The 22,467-nt window shown below is 40.6% G+C and overlaps 1 protein-coding gene across 1 annotated transcript; it reads right to left on the bottom strand.

The window, feature by feature from the left end:
* Nucleotides 1–39: 39 nt before the first annotated feature.
* themis2 (thymocyte selection associated family member 2) lies at nucleotides 40–16,238 on the bottom strand. Its single transcript, XM_066717416.1, has 6 exons — nucleotides 15,750–16,238; nucleotides 8,365–8,505; nucleotides 7,404–7,832; nucleotides 2,332–3,506; nucleotides 1,516–1,654; nucleotides 40–1,152 (listed from the first exon to the last, which is right to left on the bottom strand). Exons 1-6 carry the CDS (start codon nucleotides 15,856–15,858, stop codon nucleotides 1,064–1,066), a joined length of 2,082 nt encoding a protein of 693 aa, XP_066573513.1. The 5' UTR covers nucleotides 15,859–16,238; the 3' UTR covers nucleotides 40–1,063.
* Nucleotides 16,239–22,467: the final 6,229 nt, after the last annotated feature.

Here is a 22,467-nt window from a genome sequence, read left to right as displayed (position 1 = left end):
TTTTTTATAATTGAATGCACCCTAGTTTTGTTTTATACTGTGCCTTCCACATTTAAGTGTTTAATATCTTCTCTTCCCCTTCACTTTGCCATCTTAAATTGCCATGATGAAACACAACTGTAGTCCACAGTTCTGCCAGTAATATAACATGCTTGACTGTTATGGTTCGGGGTGTGTGGATGAAAAGAATATTAAAGCAGCTGAATGTGTCACAAAGCCCCAGGCATGGAGGGATTGGGAAGATATGTATTCTCTGTTCAAGTAACTCCTTTGTGTATACTGGGAGGAAAAAATGCATCTGTTAATTTGGATGAGGACGGAATTACATTTTCTTAAGTATATTTAACAACAGTGCTATAATCCTACTTGCTTCGTTACAGGGAGATTTGATATAAAAGCTTACTTTTGTTTTTACTTTGTGTGTGTCTGTACACATTTACAGTAATATGGTGCATGTTCTCTGTGGTCAAGTATTTTGTAGAAGACCCTTTTTATAGCTACAGGAAAGTGCAAAAGCATCGGATCTCACTTCCTTTTTCTGCTGCAATATCTCAAGCATACGTTTTAAATTGCACCATTGACTAAATCTAAAAGTAGGAGAACAAAGGACAGTGCAATATTTTCATGTCGTCGTCCCCCGTCCCCCACGTCTCGGTGTCTACAGCAAGCTGACTAAAATAAAAAACTGCTTTAGGTTCTATGTAAGCTTCTTTGCAAGTTTCTGTCGTTGATGGAAATCAGTGCATATTGCAAAAAAAAAGTAGATATTCTTAAGTGATAAATATTTAAACTTTGAAAGCAGGGGAGGTTTCTTGCAGAATATGAACCATGTCATTTAATGACTCAAAGTTTTGAATGAAGCTTTACGGTTAATTACTTATCTGGAACATCCACTTGTATTTTACTCTTCATTGGCTGTGGGTATTAAAGTAAGTTTGTGCCTGGACAACCCGTCTTTTTCTTTTTCCCACTGTGACGTGTCAGTGCCTGGCCTGGCACATCCTGTTTTGATTTGGTCTTCAAAGAGCTCGGTCCTTTCCTCTCTGGGGAGTGGGGGGGCATTTCAGTAGTGTAAGATGCTGTCTTGTACATTTTTCACTGTCATGTCTATATCTTCGTAGTCGTGATCGCTGTCTGAAAGGGTGGCCATCCCTAAGAAACGCAAGAATGCAAGGCAATACATTGTGATGGCAACAATTGTCAAAAACAAGCATAAAGTCACAAGAATCAAGTTTCCTGTATGAATGGGCTTTTTGCATGAACTACAATCAACCCCCCACCTCCTGCGGCCATCCTTTGGTAGGTGGAGGTCCTCAGCCAAATTGTGGGTGGCAAAGGGGTCCCTGGGTCAAAAAAGTTTGTTTACTCAATTTAAATAATCATCTTTCAGCTATAATGATGTACCTGTCACATCAATGAAACAGCCTGTTGGAGATCTATCATCTGAGCAATATTTCGATGGTTTGTGAAATAAAATGAGAACCACTGATCTGTTGATGAAGCAATGAGACTGACCTTTGGTTGGAGGTTTATTGTTTTTGCATTTCTTCCTGTCCTTCTTGGGGGACTGGACGTACTCGTTGGCATGTGTCTTCTGGACAGTCTGACTGCCCGGCTTCCTGGGCAGCACTGGAGGGGTCATGTCTGGATTTTCCTGGAAGGGTGGAGGTACAATAAACTGATTTCTGGAGTCTGCATCTAAATCGGAAAGTAATGAATGCTATACACACGTATTTCTGAAAGGAAACCCAAGATTGTAAAATATTTGCTGTTCTATAAATATTGAAAATTGGTTTCACTCAATAATGGGACCTGCATGAATCATGCAACTATCATGAAACTATTGTTAAAACCTGGGGTTTTCTCTGTGTGTGTGTGTGTGTGTAATATATAGTATGTGTGTATATATATATATATATATATGTTATATACACACACATTATAATATATATATATATATATATATATGTGTGTATATATATAATTATTTATATACACACACATAGAAAAACCCAGGTTTTAACAATAGATCTTGTACTTGACAAGACACACAGTTTTTATCACTTTAGTTTTTTTGTCTTTGGCTTACTTAGCCCTTAGCATTACAAATCTAATAAAAAAAATTGTATACATGTACATAAAAAATAATAATCTGAAAGCTCAAAATCTTAGTCCATTTATATCACAAAGCTGTTATATACTATGAGTGCTAAAATAAAACTTGAGTTTTGTCACAGGGTCTTTATACATTCTACCACTATGTTGTGATGTCCAAAAAATACAAAAAGGTGAGTTGAAAACCGAAGGGTACAGGTGGGAAAGCAGTCTTACCTGAACACCTGACAGTGTTTCTGGGCTGATGGTGAGCCTGTCTAGTTGTGGGGGAAGGGTGCTCATAGAGGGGGGATTGGGCACAGCTTTGGACTTCTGTGTAGCTGTGGAAGTAGAGGATGGCTTGTCCTGCATGCGTTGGGTGGATTTCTTCCTCTTGGGCGGCCGTGGAGGACCGGGCATGTCCAAGGTGGTGCGCTTGCGGAATTCGTAGTAGAAATCGTCCGTCATCTCATAGACGCTCTCCCTGTGCATCTCTGGGGGTTGCTGCTCCAGCCAGGGGAGGGGATAGTTGGTGAGTGACACCGACATAGACATCCAGCGGGTGGGCAGCTCAAAGCAGACGTCTGGCCTGTCGGGGAAGCTGGCCAGCACCACGGGCTCCACAGTCACCTCTTCCAGGTGCAAGGCTGAGAATCCCCCCAGAGGGTCCTTCTCCAGTTTGGAGTCTCGCACTGCCACCTTGACATCCATGGGCAAGACAAAGTGCTTGCAGATGTCCACCAGGCTGTACTTCTTGTTGTCGGTAAGCTTTTCAACAAAGTTGCCCTCCAAGTACATGGGCAAGAAGATCTGTTCGCTCTGCTCTTGGTTCTCCTCATCATCCTCATCATCCTCATCCAGTGCCCGGTTGCAAACCAGAACATCCATGATTTGCTGCTCTCCATCACAGTTTAGTTGCTTCTGTATGGAGAAAAGTACCTCCAGCGTCTCCCCGACACTCAGTGAAGGCACATCGTCCTCCAGGGACTCGCAGTGCTTGGTGACGTTGACTTTGAGGCCGGAAGTTCGGCTCGAGGCAGTGAAGAGGTCGTAGACATTGGTAAACTCTCTTGGTCGTCTGCGTAGGCGCCCACCATAGCTCTCTGAGATCAGGAAGTGCTGTTTGCCTTTCTTGCCCATAATGCTGGAAGCCAGGACCATGTTGCAGTTCTGGTGGCCGTGCAGGACGAGGTGCTGGCCATTCTTTAAGGCGGACATCCATTGGCACTTGAAATACGTTCCGTTCTCGGGTCCCTCCAGGATCTCATAGACGGTGGGGAACTCCTCATTTGGCTTGGACAGCACTTCCTCCAGGGACAGGGGCGTGATGAAGCTGACATCCTGACTCTGCTCTGTGACGTCCAACACATCCACTTCCAGGTTTGAAGGAAACTTCACTATGTTCTTTCTCACTGGTTGCAGAGATGAAGAGATATCAGAGAAAGGTCAAAGGAAGTAAGAATAAGAACTGGGTATTCTGACCAACACATTGCAGCGCTTGTATCTCAATCATGTGGTCAGATAGACCACTTTCTTGTAATCAGGGCTGCAGTTTTTAGTTTAGCTTCTGCACATTTGTTTTTCTTTTTTTTAGCTTTGATAGCAATCCATTTTTATTGCTCCTATATCACGACTAACAGGTTTGAATTCCACACAGTAGCACTCGCCTCTCCCTCTCACCTCTTCCTTCTAGTTCTCTACCACCCTCCTTTTCCACTCGCCTTCTTCCTGGATGAACTTGACTTCCTTCTCTCCTGCCTCCCCTCACTGTCCTCACCTACCATCCTCCTGGGAGACTTCAACATCCACCTATCCAACACCTCCCACTCTGCTGGATTTCTTCCCCTCCTCCACTCTTTTAACTTCTCTCTCTCCCTGTCTCCCCCCACTCACGGGGCAGGTCGCCAGCTAGATCTCATCTTCTCTAGAGGCTGCTCCCCTTCGTCGCTCTCCGTGACACCCCTGGACATCTCAGACTACCATTTCATCTATTTCTGCCTTTCTGTTTTTCAACTCTTTAATTTCACCCCTTTTATCGAGTAATGCATCACTCTTTTGGCTTGTTTACATGGAGTGTGTTCACGTCACACAGAGTTTCCTAAATTTTACTCAAGTTGTTTTTTTGTTGCATTTATTTTACTAGTCGTCTGCTTTTATATTACCGTTTTAGAATGCAGGTAGGGAACATAAAGTGTTGGGAGAGAGAGAGAGACGGGGAAGAGGGTGTGTGTTTAAAATAGGGCTATAGCACAATTATCGACGAGTTATATTTTACAACATTACAAGTTTATACATACTTTATTAAACTCTAAATTTTAAATATATATTTTACTTCAAGGTCTGTAAAAAAAAAAAAAAAAAAAATCAAACTTGGTTTTCTGAAAAAGGAAGCACTGCCCAAGGGGGAGGGATTTCTGAGCACTTCCGCAGGAATCCAATCATAAACGTCACTCTATCAAAGCTGCCATTGGCCCCTGTGCTTGTCATTTAAACAGGTCCCTTCCCACTTCCTGTTTGATAAAAGGTGACGTCAGCACAGGCTCTTGCTCTTTTGCCGGGAGCTAGGACTCCCATGTGACCTTGCAGCCCTTGGGCAATGCTTCCATTTTCAGATAACTGAGTTTGCATTCGCCACCCATCGTTATCTTTCAAGACGGAAGCACTGCCCAAGGGGGAGTATAACCAAACCGTCGCAAGGGAGGAGGCAGCGAGCTGATAAGGGAGCCTGCCCTGAGGTGCACTGTTAAGGGCCTCAATAACTGCAGACAGTAAACATTCTTCAGGGCCACACATGAGCTGTTCAGGAGCGAGGACCGTAGTCGCACTCTACTGGAAACTGTCTGTAATCACCATATATAAAGCGGTGCTACAGAGGTAAACTCTTACACCCTCTGCTTATCATAGCAAGGCCGGCGGCTCTAAACTTCTTGCACAGTGTAATATATAATACATATACAGTATACAGGCGCAGGGCAATCAAGCAATCTGTGCGACCCAACATACAGTGAGGGAAAAAAGTATTTGATCCCCTGCTGATTTTGTACGTTTGCCCACTGACAAAGAAATGATCAGTCTAAAATTTAATGGTAGGTGTATTTTAACAGTGAGAGACAGAATAATAACAACAAAAATCAGAAAAACGCATTTCAAAAAAGTTATAAATTGATTTGCATGTTAGTGAGGGAAATAAGTATTTGATCCCCTATCAATCAGGAAGATTTCTGGTTCCCAGGTGTCTTTTATACAGGTAACGAGCTGAGATTAGGAGCACAAGATCTCACCTCGTGGAGTTTCAGTGATCATGAGAATGGTGAGGAATCAGCCCAGAACTACACGGGAGGATCTTGTTAATGATCTCAAGGCAGCTGGGACCATAGTCACCAAGAAAACAATTGGTAACACACTACGCCGTGAAGGACTGAAATCCTGCAGCGCCCGCAAGGTCCCCCTGCTCAAGAAAGCACATGTACAGGCCCGTCTGAAGTTTGCCAATGAACATCTGAATGATTCAGAGGAGAACTGGGTGAAAGTGTTGTGGTCAGATGAGACCAAAATCGAGCTCTTTGGCATCAACTCAACTCGCCATGTTTGGAGGAGAAGGAATGCTGCCTATGACCCCAAGAACAGCATCCCCACCGTCAAACATGGAGGTGGAAACATTATGCTTTGGGGGTGTTTTTCTGCTAAGGGGACAGGACAACTGCACAGCATCAAAGGGACGATGGACGGGGCCATGTACTGTCAAATCTTGGGTGAGAACCTCCTTCCCTCAGCCAAAGGCATTGAAAATGGGTCGTGGATGGGTATTCCAGCATGACAATGACCCAAAACACACAGCCAAGGCAACAAAGGAGTGGCTCAAGAAGAAGCACATTAAGGTCCTGGAGTGGCCTAGCCAGTCTCCAGACCTTAATCCCATAGAAAATCTGTGGAGGGAGCTGAAGGTTCGAGTTGCCAAACGTCAGCCTCGAAACCTTAATGATTTGGGAGAGGATCTGCAAAGAGGAGTGGGATAAAATCCCTCCTGAGATGGTGGCCAACTACAAGAAACGTCTGACCTCTGTGATTGCCAACAAAGGTTTTGCCACCAAGTACTAAGTCGAAGGGGTCAAATACTTATACAGTGAAGGGAGTGAGGAAACCAAAGCCATCAAGCTCCCTTCAAAAACTGCGTAGCCAGAAAATGGGACCCAGGAGGTTCGCCATCGATCCGTGCATGACACCCGGAGATGGCCACCACATACACTTAGAGCTTGGATGAGGACTTGCCCTGGTCCAGCAGCTGTGTACACAATACAGTCTGCACGACCGGAGACCTCCTTGCCTGTTGATATAGGTGACCACTGCTGTGTTGTCGGTCACGACCAGCATGCGTCTGTCCCATAGGACTCGCAGGAAATGGTGTAGTCTGAGGAGCACTGCTTGTAGCTCCAGGACGTTAATATGGAGGGCCCGTGTGGGCTCCGTCCGCCTGCCTCGGACTCCACATCCACTGCAGACTGCTCCCTAACCCTGTTTGGAGGCATCTGTCATCATGACTAGTAGTAGTAGACTGGCCCCAGGGGCACACCGAGGGTCAAATTGTGAGGGCTCCGAGAACATCATATGTCATCATATGTTTTAAACGTTCACACACACACACACACACACGGACAGTATTGTCTGAACTGTAACATTTGAATGTTCAGCTAATAAAAGCATGATGTTTTTGATTAATATGAAATATTTCCTCTTATTCTGTATGTAATTTGTAAGCGAATATGGAGATTGGTGATTAATTGCCGCGAGATGAAAAGTGTGGGATGAAAAGTGGATATCCAGAGAAGGTTGGGTCTAAGCATTGTTTGCATGGAAGGTTTGTGTCTCTGGTCCAAAAGAACCATTAATTGTGCCTTTCTGTTTTGTGGGGGGGGACTTTAGTGTTCAGAACACTGGTGAGCTGAGAAAAGTAAGTAAGACCACAGTAAGACATAAAACACCAAAGTAGATTGTTTAATATTAACTTTGTGTTGGTATCACATACTTGTTTGATCCAAGAACATAACTAGGACAATTACAAAGGTTTCTATGGGAATATGCGTTTCCAATAACGAGATCTCACTTAACGCAGTGAATTCCAGGAACACAACTACCACGTTATTACCTGCATTCCATGTAAGTGTTACATGAGTTTTAGGGTGTACAATATATGAATTGAATATAATAGCTAAGGGAATATCTGTTGTCTTCAATAATTTAATAGATTCATAGGTATGCTTGGATAACACATATCAAACCCACACACACTTCCTATTTTGGCAGATACTCACAGTGCATAATGGCCTGGACCTGCTGTATTGGGGAGAGCAGCAGAGGTCCCTTGGCTGGGTTGGTGGATTTCTTCTGGAGGAACTGGAAGCGGCGAGTGTGCAGCCTGGGGGAGGATATGATCTCCTGCAGGGAGTAGTTGTAATCATTCACACACTCGTAGAACTCCCCGTGGTAGGACAGTGGGATCAGGACCTCCGGTGAGTCCCGGTAGGCCCGCAGCTGACAGCGAGCGCAGCGCTTGTCCCCTAGGCTCTCCACGGACAGGAAGGTGAGCACATCACCACCCTGAATGCTGCAGCTTTCCAGGGGCAATGGGTGGCAAGTGGTGAAAGTGAAGCGAGCGCTGGCGTCCCTGTCCATAGACACCAGGCCCACAATCTCCTCTATCGTGGAGAAGGGCAGCACCTCTGGCACCAGCTTAAACAACCCTGGGCAAAGCACAGAAGAATGAATGGCAGAGACATGTATATTTGTTTTATTATGGTTATTTATTTCTTAGAAGATTTTGCTTAATTACAAAATCAATATATATTACAGTTAAGTGCAAATTAAAACCTTAATTTAAAGCAAAGTAAAATCAAGTAGAAATACATGGCACACAGTTACACACTAATATTGTGTGCAGTGGGTTCCGTGCATAAAAAGGATTCACTAACCTATTTGGTTATTATACAACAGCAGGGTATGCTCACACATCCATATAAGTACTAGGTTCCTCCCTCTTGCTAAAATAAATGTACAGTGTAATTCATGGATGTCACTGGCATTTGATTTATTTTTTATTTTTTTCAATTTACTGGATCCACCCCGTGGCCAAAGTTACAAATACTGTATGTAATTTAGTGTCCAAAAAAATAAAATCAATTTCTCTCTCATGTCACATTATACATAATTTTCTATTGCATGGTGTATCATCCCATATTTAAAGGCATATTGTACAGTGGCTCCAAGAATCTGTACCTTTGTAGTTGAGGGGCAGTTCGAATGTCTCCTTCGTACTGACATCTTCACAGCTGACCGCAAGCTCTTCAATGTCAATCACCTTGACCAGGTCTCCAGTGGACAGACACACCTCACTCCCGGATACCTCGTACACTGAGCCTGAAAAACACACAGAAGTAACCACACATCAGTTAAGCTCTAATTTACCCTTTTGACCTTTATTTGGGGGTTCAATTTCCATAGATTTTTTTTTTAATTATTAAAAACTGTGATTTTAATTTTAATTTTAAATTCCAGGTTTGTTGGATACAGATGAAAATGAAAACTGTCAACTGGCTTCCCATGTCACCACATTTATTGGCAAGTTCTGGTGATTATGAGAATAGTACATTTGGGTTTGGTTGAAGTCAGGCCTGTTTTTTCCACTATTGATTATATCATGTTTTTTTTTTAGTTTTAACATTTGTAAGATGTGGCTTAATGGACCTTTTTTGCTGCAGAAACAAAATATTTGACCAATAACTGAAACAGAAAAAGGTTAAATCCTTCATTCACCCACACAGGTGTAGTCTACATTGATTAGTATTAGTAGTTTTCTGTAAAAAGCATTGTCAATGCATTTATGCAAAGGTTCTTGTTTTCATGTTCCAGATGCTTTTTTTGGTTTGTTTTTGAGAGTGGAAACAAATATAAATGAAAAGAATGACAAATTTAAAACATACGCAGACCTTATCCAAATTGGACAACCACAAACTCTATACCACGACTGTGATATCAAGGCAAAAAAATCAATATAACCAAAACAAACAAAAAATGAGGTCAAGATCAGCAGATTTCACATCAGTATGTAGATCAGAAAGTATTTTTATCAGGATGTTTTACAGAGAGTCTCTCAACGTTTGCATGTTGAATTTCATATTGATGCTCGTAAACAGTGACTCTTTTGAGACGTGATAGAGCCACTCTCCTGCAGCTTTTATAGGAATCCCGATTACACTGATAACTCATTATCCTCCAATATATCGGTATTCAAATTAATTTAAATTGAAATCAAGGCATATGACTTCTGAGAAACAAAACAAAAAAACTAAAATGTTTAGAGATGTGCTTTATAATTGCACAAAATCTTTCCTCACGATATTTCTGCTATAATGTTTTTTTAGCTATAACTTGAAGAGGGTAAAATTCAGTTTATGTTAGGGAATCGTCCACTTCAAACCACTTCAAGAAATACAAGTTAGACAAGAAATATCTGAAAATGTTCATAAACTTAAATAGTTATGTATGATAAGGCTTAGATAAATATATTTAAACTTTTTCAAGAAAACTAAATTATTTAATGTTTCTTCCTTTCATTTCAGGATGTGACCCTGCTGGTGAAGTGAACAGTGAAACATGATGTGGCTTGTAGCCTTTTCACATCTTTGACTTCTTCTAAAACCTTGAATACTTGTGTGTGAAGGGGAAGCTGCCCATTTCCTGGGGCAGGAAATATGACTCGAGGCTTCTAGAGGATCCTTAAAAGTATCGAGGCTTTTAATTAAATGTATATACTTTATATTAAGTGTCTGTTCGATGTTGTTGGTCAGTCTCAAGGTTTAAAGCCACCACAGCAGTGCAGTTTGTTCAAGAGGCTTTTGGTTGGTTTTATTTATAAAGACATACACTCCCATACAGGCTGCCTGACATTAAAATGTATTTTGATACCTTTTGATAACTAAATGGACTGAGCTCTTTTCGGTTGTGCTTTTCTGCTTCCATTTATCTCTACCTCTACATGCTTCTTTCTTGTGGTTACCACTACCTGTTCAAGTAAATGTAGTTCCTGAAGCCGCCTTGCAGCTGAGTGCTAGGGAAGGAAATGTAACTACGCACAATCGTCCCTGTCAACCTCTATATGAGGCTGTGCACCATCCGAAGAGCTAGAGAGGACATTGCCGAGGTTTACAAGCCTGAAGGGAACACATTCTGCCTTCAGTGTCGGTCTGAAATAAAGGAAAGCGTAGGGAAGCCTCTTTACAGTAAACGAGGGGCAGGGGGATAACTCCAGAACTCAAGTTATAAAAACCAAGTTGTTTTTCGCTTCTGGCAGACTGTACCTCTACAAGACTGACGTAAGGTTTAATTTTATTTTTTAAAGCTAGGCTGGTTCCTGATTTCAAGCCTTGACTCTACCACTGACTCATGTGTTACCTACCGTGACCAAGTTCCTGTGCTTGAGATATAACACAGAGGTCCAATTCACAATGATTGTGGAGAAGCACTTGTTCATATGAAAGTCAATCCCTGCTCAAGGGTCTGCTAAATTATGAATTACCTTCAGCATATCAGCACTCCAGTTCACTCTCTCAATTTTAAAATAGATTAGCAAGAAATGTACCAATGGGGTAGTTTTTCAAGTGGGTATGTTGTTTTCGGGATTCGAACTGAGCCCAAAATGTAGGACACAAAAGGCAAGTAGCCCGTCTCAAAATGTCTTTGTTCCTCTGTCTCTTAACGCCGCATAGGATGGTAGGATCTTATTAGTTGGGGAAAAGGTTACCTGTAGATCATGCTGTGTGACCCAAATTAACTTCGTCAGAGATCTAATCATAGCATTTGTGGGAAGAACAAGAGTGTTTATTCATGAACACGCTGCTCTGTGGTGAGAGATCTGCATTATTGTAAAAATAAAAAAAGATTTTATGAACTTTTATGATTATTTTAAAGGGAATACCATGTCTGAAGGCCCAAACAAGTCTAGGGATGAGGTTAGCAAACTACTGATTACGTGAAAGGGCTAACCATGGAAGATGTACAGTAAAATCCATCTGAAAAAATACAAAACAGTAAATGAAAAAGCAAGATAATATTGTGTTGCCATTTTTTTTTTTGTACTCTATTCTCCACTGGGGCAAGATAAGCCCTTGACTGTGTTTCCTTTTCACAACAGTAACAGCCCACATACATTGCAACTAAACAATAATACATAATATATATTCATTAAATCTATTTTGTGTTATTCTTGATTGCATTTTTACATGCTTATTTTCTCTCACTTACATTTTAACAACATCTCACACTGCTCGGACAGATGTGGTTTGGCTAACTTGTGACCAGTTTCTGCATGTTTTTTTTTTTTTTTTACTCAGAGATCACTCAGAGATCAGATATTCAGGTGATCTCTTCTCTCATTCATAGCTTACAGCACCTTCAACTTGAGCTTCCCCAATTCCTGCATAGTGACCTATTCTGACTCTGCAGTAGACAGCACTTTCAGTTTAGTTTTGAGCAGCCCTGTCTTCATGGTCTTTCCGCAGAATCTTTAGTGAAGCCAGAGCACTCATCATGTATGTAATACATCAGCTGTGACAATCTTCTTGAGCACCTTGATTTTAGTTCCCTTTTCACATCCTAGAGCATGTGCTTCTAATGAGCCTTTTGTTAGCGTTCTACTTAGATTTTCTTTTCACATGCTAGCACTTTATTCTATTTACAAAATCAGCCTCTGAAAGCACTGTACAACTCCTAATTAGGTATAATAATAAAATTAAATGAAAAGCACAATGTATGAGACTCCATAATAAAACCTAGACATTATACATTTACAGTACACCACGTCCCTCTGCACTTGCTCAGCCTGTCGCATTCAGAAGCAGACGTCACAGAGGAGCAAAAAGCTACGGATTCCTCTGCCTAATACTGCACAGAGCGTTTGGAAATATAGGTTTATTAGAAACCTGGGGATTTCTTCTAGGCTTTACATTTTCTGTGAGAAATCTAGGAAAATAGGAAAAAGATGCTCATCGCAAGATCCAGTCACACATTTCAGCACCGTTATCACTCTGTAGTGCAAAACTGACCTGTGAACAATGGTGGTGGTTACTGGCGCCAGTCTGTTTGACAGCGAATTAAGGTGTTTTCAGCTCATCCTATATATGATTTGTTGCCTTAAAATCCAGGGACGTGGTATTAAAGGTGCTGATGACCTGATAAAGTGTGCCTAGCCTTTGAAATTTGCTTCTCAAATAAGTGGATTTGGATTTCACTTGATCTTTAATAATCTGCAAAAGGTTCTTCCTGGTGCACACAACACTTCTTGTTAACAAAACACTTGGTTAAATATTTACTGCTGGTAGTGCTCTGTTCATGGTAACGGATAAAATGTACCATGTGGTTTTCAACGACTGGGACTCATCAACACGTCTTTCTCCTATTAGAGTTTGCAAGAACAAAAGGTCACACATTACTTATTAAAACAAAAAGGGAGAAGCAGTGAAAATAGTATACTGCTGCAAATATCCTACAAGATAGCTTGAGCAGCCTGCCCTGATTGAATCGCTATGTTCAATTGTATTGCAGTGTTCATTTCCAAAAAGCTAATCTCTCTAAACTTTGAGCTGTTGATCAGCTTCAACTGATGGTAGTATACTTAGATTGGGCAGCCTATAATCTTTAGGCATAAATCAATAGAAACTCTGTTTTTTTCTTTTGTTTTTGGTTGCTACTTTTCTTGAAGTGAACATAACGCATTGCAATGCAGAGTCTGGAGTCTTTGTTTAGAAAGAAGTGTGTACCTGTCATATTTATATATTTAATTATTTAACCTGTCTGTACTCATCCATGCTCTTAAATTGCCTCAATTGTACCTGTATCTGCACTATATTTAAACCACTTTTTCAACCCACTGCACTTAGCCCCGATGCAACCACTACCACATTTCTGCTTTTTCTTGATCAGCCCCTATAAAGATTTATGCTCTGTATTTTGTACTTGCTATTAAGTTAATTCCTCCAAATTAGGACTCTAATTGAAATAGAACTGGTTAATTTTTAGAAAAGTAAACTTGTTACTTATTATGAATACCCATTCAAACAATACAAAACGAGATGCGTCTGCTTTGTAAATAGGGCCAGTTAACTGATTTAATTATTATTTTATTTGTATTTTAGTATTTTAGTATTTGGAATGTTGTAGCACACATTCATTAATGACTGTTTGTGTCCCAGGACCCCCTTGTAAATGAGGCCTCAGTCTCAAAGGGTACATTTCCTGGTGGAATAAATAAATACAATATTGGGAGTAAAAAAAAAATTAAAATACGTGCGAGAAAACAACCTGAAAATACGCTCGCAGCTCCTCTGGTTTTAGACAACTTTGAAGTTGTCTATAAGTCTCTCGTGGTTAATGCAAATTGTAAAGAAAGTCCATCTGGAATAGGTTTGCTTATTAAATAATTGTATAGAAAATGGCTATTATTCCCCACAACCTTTGCTTTTGATGACCAGGACAGTGATATTTTGAAATGTAACTATTTCCAGTGAGAAAACGGGCATATTTGTGTCTTTTCATTCACATAAAGTCAGAAAAAAACAACATATGAATCCAAATTAACATGTATGTATATTAAAGTAATACACAAATGACTACAAAAGATTTAGAAGCGAGTCATTTTTCGAGATTTATGATTAATAATCTCGAAAAATTACTCAGTTCTAAATCTTTCGTAGTCATTTTTGTTTTTTTCTGACTTTATGTGAACGAAAAGACACAAATGTGCCTGTTTTCTCACTGGAAATAGTTACATTTCAAAATATCACTGTCCTGGTCACAAAAGCAAAGGTTGTGGGGAATAATAGCCATTTTCTATACTTTTGAGGCATGAACAATTAGGAAATAACATGTACTACCCAGGTACAAAAAAAAAAAAAATGTTACACGGTGTTATCAAATCACTAAACCACAGGTTCTCAGCTTTCCATTTGAACAAACTAGACCCCTTCCACACAACACAATTTTGTCTATAACAGATGTGTTCTCTTGACAAAATTACTGATATATCTTAAATTAAGTATCAATGAAAGTGTTAAACAACCAGTCCCCGGTCAACAGTTTAAAGAATGCTTAATGAATCCCCCTACTCACCTACGTAAATAACCTAATTTGGCAATCATGTGGAAAACACAGAAAACAAACCATTTGCTCTTCTGGTTTTGATTAAAAACATTTAAATTTAAATCCAGCTGCAGTTTTTGGCCTCTATTCCAGTATATTATTGTTTTAAGACCTCTGCCTGGCTAATGCACCAACAGCTAAACCTTTTTTTATTGCACTGGTTTTAAAAATCATTAAAATGTTTACTTATTGTCATTATTACCTTTTTAGCTCTAGTTTATTCAAAATGTTATTTAGATTATAAGACTGGACACATCAAAATATATTGATCTTGACCCATTCGAACTTGGTCTTGGTCTCAACAGATTTGGTCTGGGTCTTGAGACATCTGGTCTTGGTTGCTTACCATGACTCAACGAAACAAACTGAGCCTAATCTGTGATGTTGCTGATCTTAGTTAAGGTTCAAAAGTGTAGTGGCCTGTCCAGATCCCCCTACCATCCCCACCCCCATCTTTCCCCTCTTCTCCCTGTCCGAAACCTGAGCGAGAGCCCATGTACACTTATAATGTTTCTAGAACACATTGCTTATTAATACTTATCTTCATTTTATAGAGTCCCAGCTTGGCTGCATTTTTGGTGCAGAAAGGGGGAAATGTTCTTGTTCCCTGTTATTGATTGTGCTAACAATGATCACATGTATAGTTTGTGTGGAAGTTTATGCAAATAAAACTGGCTGTTCCAATATCAGTTGTATTTCAGTTTTGCTTTCGTACTTCATTTTCATTTACAACATAAAATGCTGGTGGTAGTGTTAGTATACTTAAATAAATATTTTTATGAATGTAAGTTGAGAACCAATGTCCTTAATAATAATAACAAAACATCTATTTTTGTTTGTTTGATTGCTTTGATTTGTTTTTACTAAAGACTGCTTTAGAGAAGCAACTTCTCTAGCTTTCTGTTTTAGGCCAGGGCGGGGTCTATATAGAACCATTGTATTCATGTATTAATTATGTACATTGTATTATTTATTTCCCGAAATCTTGTTTTATTCCCCTCAGTAACAGGCTTCGTTAAGAAATGTGTATTTCTTAAAACATATACAAACTCCAGCACAATAATTACAACAAAATATGTGTATTTTGCATATTTCTCTTACCTATACAGATTGTAAAATACTAAGCAAATACAGATGTTGGAACTTACAAATTCTACAAACGTTTTGCAAGTTATTTTCCACATCTACTTAAATAAATCAATATGGCAAACAGAACACAAGCAGTAAACGCTGACATATGTAAATTGGTATTAAACAATTCACAAGTGCTTATTGTTATCACGCTTGTCCTTTTTCAAAGTATCAATCTCTCCCACTGAAATGACAGCTGGAGTTCATGACGTTTGCATCCTGAAAGTCGCTTGTATTTGTCTTTATCTGTCATTACAATGAGGATACATAGGATGAAGGTGGTGCCCTCACGCAGTCCAGTCTCAGAGCATGCCCTGTGGAAGCCACGAAGCCCCTACCTTGGAAATAAACCCCGGAGCAGATCTGCAGGACCCGCGGCAGGGTCGCCCTGTCCACGGAGGCGATGTATTCCTGCAGAGACAAAACCTCGGCCCCGGAGCCAGCCATCGCCGCACCGCAATAAGCTGCTTTCTCTGAGCCTCCAGTGCAGACAGATGAATTGCAAGGCAAGTTGAACTTAGTCGCTTGTGCTTAAAAAGAGGGAGGGAGGGAGGAGACGTGCGCATGTGTGTGTGTGACAGAGCGTGTCTCTGTCGTGTGAGGTAAGTCCGGTTTACTAACGCGGCTAAACCGCAATTAACGCCTTGATAAAACTAATATGTACACTGCTGCTTTCACATACATTCAGTAACATGTGGACTTCTCCAGCTAAAGTAAATAGGGTTATCCAAGTAGTGCTAACCTGTGTCTGTGAAACCAGTCCATATCGGTTATATATCAGACACCTTTATCCAGCATGACTTACACATTACTTATTTATTTTTACATACAGTTGATAAAATTAGATAAAGTACCTTGCTGCTAGTGAATCACAATTGTCTTCTTTTATGAATGTATTTATTCATGTGGACTATTGTAACATGTTCGCTTGTTATAACTGCATAAATGAATAACCTTGATTCACAATTGAAACTATGATTTGTCAGCTTGATTAGACTTGTGTATAAATTTAGGCCCATATTCAATCAAAACTTTCACACACTAATAGCAAACTACAAACTTGTAAATAATAGTGGTTACAATTTTAAAAAGAAAAAAGTAGCATCTTACCAAAGATTAAGCTGACACTTTTCTATTAGTAGGTGGGTTAAAATGTTTAAGATTTCATTTAATCTCACCCTTAATTTCTCCTCAGTATGTGCTGTGACTGCAGATTAATTAAAACAGTAGTCATTGTCATGTACAGTGTTGAAAAAACCTCCAGTTTCCTATAAATACATTCTTAATTTAAATCTTGTGGAAAAGAGAAGCTCTGTCTGTTGTGTCATATCACATCCTGCTCTTATGGTTTAAGCAAAAAAGAAGAAGAAGAAGAAGAAAAAAGGTGTACTGTGCATTACACTTCAGGGTTCAAGTATAATCAATATTTGTAAAACTTTATTTATTTTTGACAGGCAGGCTTTCAGAAGCACATAGCTATCTCTCTACAAATACACTAGTCAAACAACAGGGTACAGGACAGGAGACAGGCATTCTGTTGCATGTTTCAACCTGTGTCCTGGTGACGGCCTTGAATGACTGGTTTTCTTTACTTTACATGTACACTATATTCTATTACTCTGATTTGGTAGGGTTATCCCTCCTGGCACCCCACAATGGACTCAGAGCCATCAAAAAGGGTCCTACCTTACAGTAAGCATTGCTAATAATGTCTGACCAATGTACTCCAGCAATGAACGTGTTTATGTGTAATGGTAACCTACTGTAACTGAACAAAGCTTTTTGTTCGCATTTTTTGTTAAGAATACTGGTCTAAGCGGGTTGGAGTTGGGCTGCAGCTTCTTCCTATCATCTGTATTGTCCCAGTCTGGGTTTCCCTCTCCTGCCTCTCCTTTAAAAACATAAAACCTGAAAAAACTTTTGAATAAGCATTTCCAATTTTCTGTATCAAATTTAAAATATGCGATGATTGCTCTCAACATAACACCCCGGCCCTCCTTTGTTTGTAGAAAATGTGGTGCTGTGAGCTGTTACCCACATGGACATGTTTTCATCCTTAGTTTCACAATCAGCCCTTGGGTTTATATTTGTAGAAGTGACAAATGGCCTTAAAGGGGAACTAGCACGGTTCCGATAATTGTTTTTATGCTTTTATGTTGATATAGTGAACATGTAAGATTTATGGTACTTTCCATCATATAAGCAACTTTTCACATTTAAAAATGTAAAACTTGTCAGATAATTGCAGATAACAAGCTGGCAGGTACACTCTTTCAGGGTTTCATGATATGTCGTGGCATAACTTTCTGATTAACGGTAACAGTTTGAAAAGCATCAGATTCACACACACTCGAGTCATTATTATCAGGTCAACGAAGTGTGAGCATTTCACAGTCTTACTCCTTAATAGTAAGAGTAGTTCCCTGTAGCCAACATGAAGATTTGGAGTTGAATGTTTCCAAAACGTAAGAGATGGTTAAAAAGGAAAAAGCTTCACCTATATCCATCAATGGGGTCACCATGCAAAGGGTGATACCTTGGGGGTGGTGATTGATGACAAGCTGCAGTGGAAAGAGAACACCTACATGTTTTTTAAAAGGCACAGCAAAGGGTATTCTTTTTAAGGAAACTCAGATCCTTTGATGTCTGCTCAAAAATCAATCAATCCATAATGTTTTATTTGTAGAGCGCCCTTTGCAGGGTAGCCACAGAGCGCTTTACAGAGTGATAAACATACTATAAGAAAATGACAAATAAAATGAATAAATAAACCTTTAACTGTTTAAATAAAATAAAATAAAATTAAGTAAACCAACATTAAATAAACCAGGAGAGCAAAACAAAAACTATGCATGGCACATTGTTATAGGACAAAATAAATCTCGGGGGGTCCACGGCTTAAGGCCTAATGGTTGCCTCCCCTCCAGGCAGTATAGTTGTTACAGCAGCAAGGAGATCATACAGTTATTAATTGGTGCTGCTGGCTGTGGTCTTCCCTCTGGTGGGGGCCTCTCGCCGGCCCTCGGGGGTGGGGGGTTTGGAACATCAAAAGCCTTGGGTGGTGATGGTGTATCAGACCTTAGGGTGTGGGCACAATGTTAGTCCTCCGTGTCAGGGTGCCTCATCAGCCCTCAGAGGTGGGTTGTGCCTTAGATTGTGCTAACAAAACAGAATCTTTGTGGGTTAAACTTTTGAATAAAAGATCCAGAGGATTAGTGATAGGAGTGTGTTACAGACCACCCAATTCAGATATTCAGAAAGATGTTGTGTACAATGTAATCAGGACTGCATGTAGCAAGGATGTGGAAGTTATAACGGGGGATTTCAATTTCCCAAACATAGACTGGGAAAGCCCAGGTGGGACTACAGAAGCAGAAATAGAAATTATTGAGATGGTAAATGACTCAATTTGCCAGAGAACCAACCAGAGAAAGCACATGCATTGATTTGATATTTTCAAATGACCACGATAGAGTCAGAAGTGCATTAGTTAGAGCAGGGGTTCCCAGACTTATTTTTCCCAAGGATCCCTTTGCCAATCAGATTCTGGCTGAGTACCTCCACCTACAAACAATGCCACAACTGCCTCATTATACTACATTAATAAAAGTAGGAAAAAAAATTGAACATAGAACCTTATCCTTAGCTGACAATTTCAGATTCTAAGAAGAGTTCAACTCACTCCTAATGAGATGGAAAAATTGTGTGTGTCGGGGGAGGGGGGAGGTTGGGTTGATGGGGGAGGTTGGGTTGATGGGGGCGGGGGGGGGGGGAATTTGCTGTGCACCCCCTCGCAGACCCCAGTTTGGGAAACTGAGTAAGAGAACCAATGACAAACTGTGATCACAATATGGTTAGCTTTGCAACAAAATTAAAAAATCAGGGACCAAGTCTAAAACAGTGGTCTACAATTTTAGAAAAGCAAACCTTGAAGGTATGAGGCAGCACTTAGAAGAGTTAGACTGGGGCACACTGGATACAGATGCTTCTAACTGGAGTGAGGTTGTTAGTGGAGTTCCACAGGGATCAGTACTAGGGCCTGTGCTTTTTCTAATCTATATTAATGATCTGGACTCTGGGTTAGTTAGCAAACTGGTAAAATGTGCAGATGATACACAAATAGGTGGCTCAGCAGATACAATCTTGGCAGCACAGGCTATTCAAAGGGACTTCGATAACATTCAGGCAGACACCTGGCAGATGAAATTAAGTGCAAGGTATTACATGTATTTAATACAAATGTCCACTACACTCACCTAAAGGATTATTAGGAACACCTGTTCAATTTCTCATTAATGCAATTATCTAACCAACCAATCACATGGCAGTTGCTTCAATGCATTTAGGGGTGTGGTCCTGGTCAAGACAATCTCCTGAACTCCAAACTGAATGTCTGAATGGGAAAGAAAGGTGATTTAAGCAATTTTGAGCGTGGCATGGTTGTTGGTGCCAGACGGGCCGGTCTGAGTATTTCACAATCTGCTCAGTTACTGGGATTTTCACGCACAACCATTTCTAGGGTTTACAAAGAATGGTGTGAAAAGGGAAAAACATCCAGTATGCGGCAGTCCTGTGGGCGAAAATGCCTTGTTGATGCTAGAGGTCAGAGGAGAATGGGCCGACTGATTCAAGCTGATAGAAGAGCAACTTTGACTGAAATAACCACTCGTTACAACCGAGGTATGCAGCAAAGCATTTGTGAAGCCACAACACGTACAACCTTGAGGCGGATGGGCTACAACAGCAGAAGACCCCACCGGGTACCACTCATCTCCACTACAAATAGGAAAAAGAGGCTACAATTTGCACAAGCTCACCAAAATTGGACAGTTGAAGACTGGAAAAATGTTGCCTGGTCTGATGAGTCTCGATTTCTGTTGAGACATTCAGATGGTGGAGTCAGAATTTGGCGTAAACAGAATGAGAACATGGATCCATCATGCCTTGTTACCACTGTGCAGGCTGGTGGTGGTGGTGTAATGGTGTGGGGGATGTTTTCTTGGCACACTTTAGGCCCCTTAGTGCCAATTGGGCATCGTTTAAATGCCACGGCCTACCTGAGCATTGTTTCTGACCATGTCCATCCCTTTATGACCACCATGTACCCATCCTCTGATGGCTACTTCCAGCAGGATAATGCACCATGTCACAAAGGTCGAATCATTTCAAATTGGTTTCTTGAACATGACAATGAGTTCACTGTACTAAACTGGCCCCCACAGTCACCAGATCTCAACCCAATAGAGCATCTTTGGGATGTGGTGGAACGGGAGCTTCGTGCCCTGGATGTGTATCCCACAAATCTCCATCAACTGCAAGATGCTATCCTATCAATATGGGCCAACATTTCTAAAGAATGCTTTCAGCACCTTGTTGAATCAATGCCACGTAGAATTAAGGCAGTTCTGAAGGCGATAGGGGTCAAACACAGTATTAGTATGGTGTTCCTAATAATCCTTTAGGTGAGTGTATAATTACACTATGGGAGGAATAGAACTGCAAGAAGTAACGTATGAGAAAGACTTAGGAGTTTATGTGGACTCTTCACTTTCCCCATCAAAACAATGTGGAGTAGCAATACAAAAGAAAAAAAAAAAAAGCTAGGGTATATTGTCAAAAGTGTAGAATTGAGAACAAGGGCAGTGATGTTCAGACTGTACAATGCACTAGTTAGAGCTCATCTGGATACTGTGGACAGTTCTGGGCTCCACACTTCAAGAAAGACATCGCTGCTCTAGAGGCAGTTCAGAGGAGAGCAACCAGACTTATTCCAGGTCTGAAGGGAATGTCCTACTGAGAGACTGAGGAACTGAACCTTTTCACCCTGGAACAGAGGAGACTACGTGGGGACTTGATTCAAGTCTTCAAAATCATGAAAGGCATCAACCACATCAAACCAGAGGAGCTTTTCCAGATCAGCAGGGACACATGCACCCGGGGACACAAATGGAAATTGGGCTTCAAGGTATTCAAGACAGAAAACGGGAGACACTCTGTTACAAGTGTGTATTGCGGTGACCACTATCCCCCGGTGGCACTGTGGTGCATACATGGTGCCAGGTGAGGATGTGCTGGACTCTCTTTACGGATGACCTAATTTATGGAACAGATATAAAAGGAGAAAGGGAAGAGGAACAAGGGGGATGAGACGGCATGGTGGGGGAATACTTCAACCGCGCATTGATTGCACAAAAGACTGCTGAATTAATCTTTCGCCCACTTTGGAAGCTTTGACCATGATGGACATGTTATCAACACTTCCATGATTTCATCGGCACCTCTGCGTTGGTTGTGATACGAACTGGTAAAGGACTGGGGGAACTTCACTCTGGACTTTGTGTCGCCGTAGTTTGTAATAGTGTCTGATTTGTTATGACTTTTGTTGTCCTTCCTTTTTCATGATCTTTTTACTCATCTTCTTAAATGTGCTGTAATTTATTCCAAATACATCTCATTGTGCTAAGATACACAGATTTGTATCAGTTGTTTGAGTTAGTTGTTTGCTGTCACGTTATTCGTTGTGTGCAGGTCTGGAGGGGCTGTTAAATATCCCACCCGAACTGTTACACACTCCTTCACACAGAGAGGCGTCACAATCTGAACAAACTCCCCAGCAATGTGCTTGAAGCTGAAAATTTGTAAACTTTCTTATGTTCTTCTTATGTTCTTAAGATCTCGACATTCTGAATGTGTGTTTCAAAGGACAGATTATGGTCACAGATGACATCCAGTTTTCATGCCATCTCCTTAGGGGTGAAATTAAAGTATTAATTATTCAGTTTTGTCAGTGTATGATGAACATTTCGATTTTTGTCCCCTAAAATTAGGACAGATTAATGTTTGTATGTCTATGGTATTGTTAGGATTTAATGACAAATACAATTGTGTGTCTGTTTGTCAGATATGATTTAAACCAGGACAGAACATGGTGAGGCCAACAAGAATTTCTAAGTGTATTGAGATTTGGTGGTCAATGGTGTCAAAAGCTGCACTTAAATCTAGTAAAATAATAGCAGTGGCACGCCCTAAGTCGGAGGACTGAAACGCATAATTTAA

The sequence above is a fragment of the Amia ocellicauda genome, chromosome 11 (genome assembly GCF_036373705.1).
Source record: "Amia ocellicauda isolate fAmiCal2 chromosome 11, fAmiCal2.hap1, whole genome shotgun sequence".
Taxonomy (NCBI): Eukaryota; Metazoa; Chordata; class Actinopteri; order Amiiformes; family Amiidae; genus Amia; species Amia ocellicauda.
Note: the sequence above shows the minus strand (reverse complement) of the source record. Positions and strands in the feature narration are given on the sequence as shown.

Coding starts and splice junctions, on each gene's coding strand:
- themis2 (XM_066717416.1), bottom strand. CDS start 15,858: ATGGCTGGCTCCGGGGCCGAGGTTTTGTCTCTGCAGGAATACATCGCC. Junction 8,506..15,749: donor CTCCGGGGTTTATTTCCAAG/GTAGGGGCTTCG, acceptor TGTGTTTTTCAG/GCTCAGTGTACGAGGTATCC. Junction 1,153..1,515: donor CAATAAACCTCCAACCAAAG/GTCAGTCTCATT, acceptor TGCGTTTCTTAG/GGATGGCCACCCTTTCAGAC.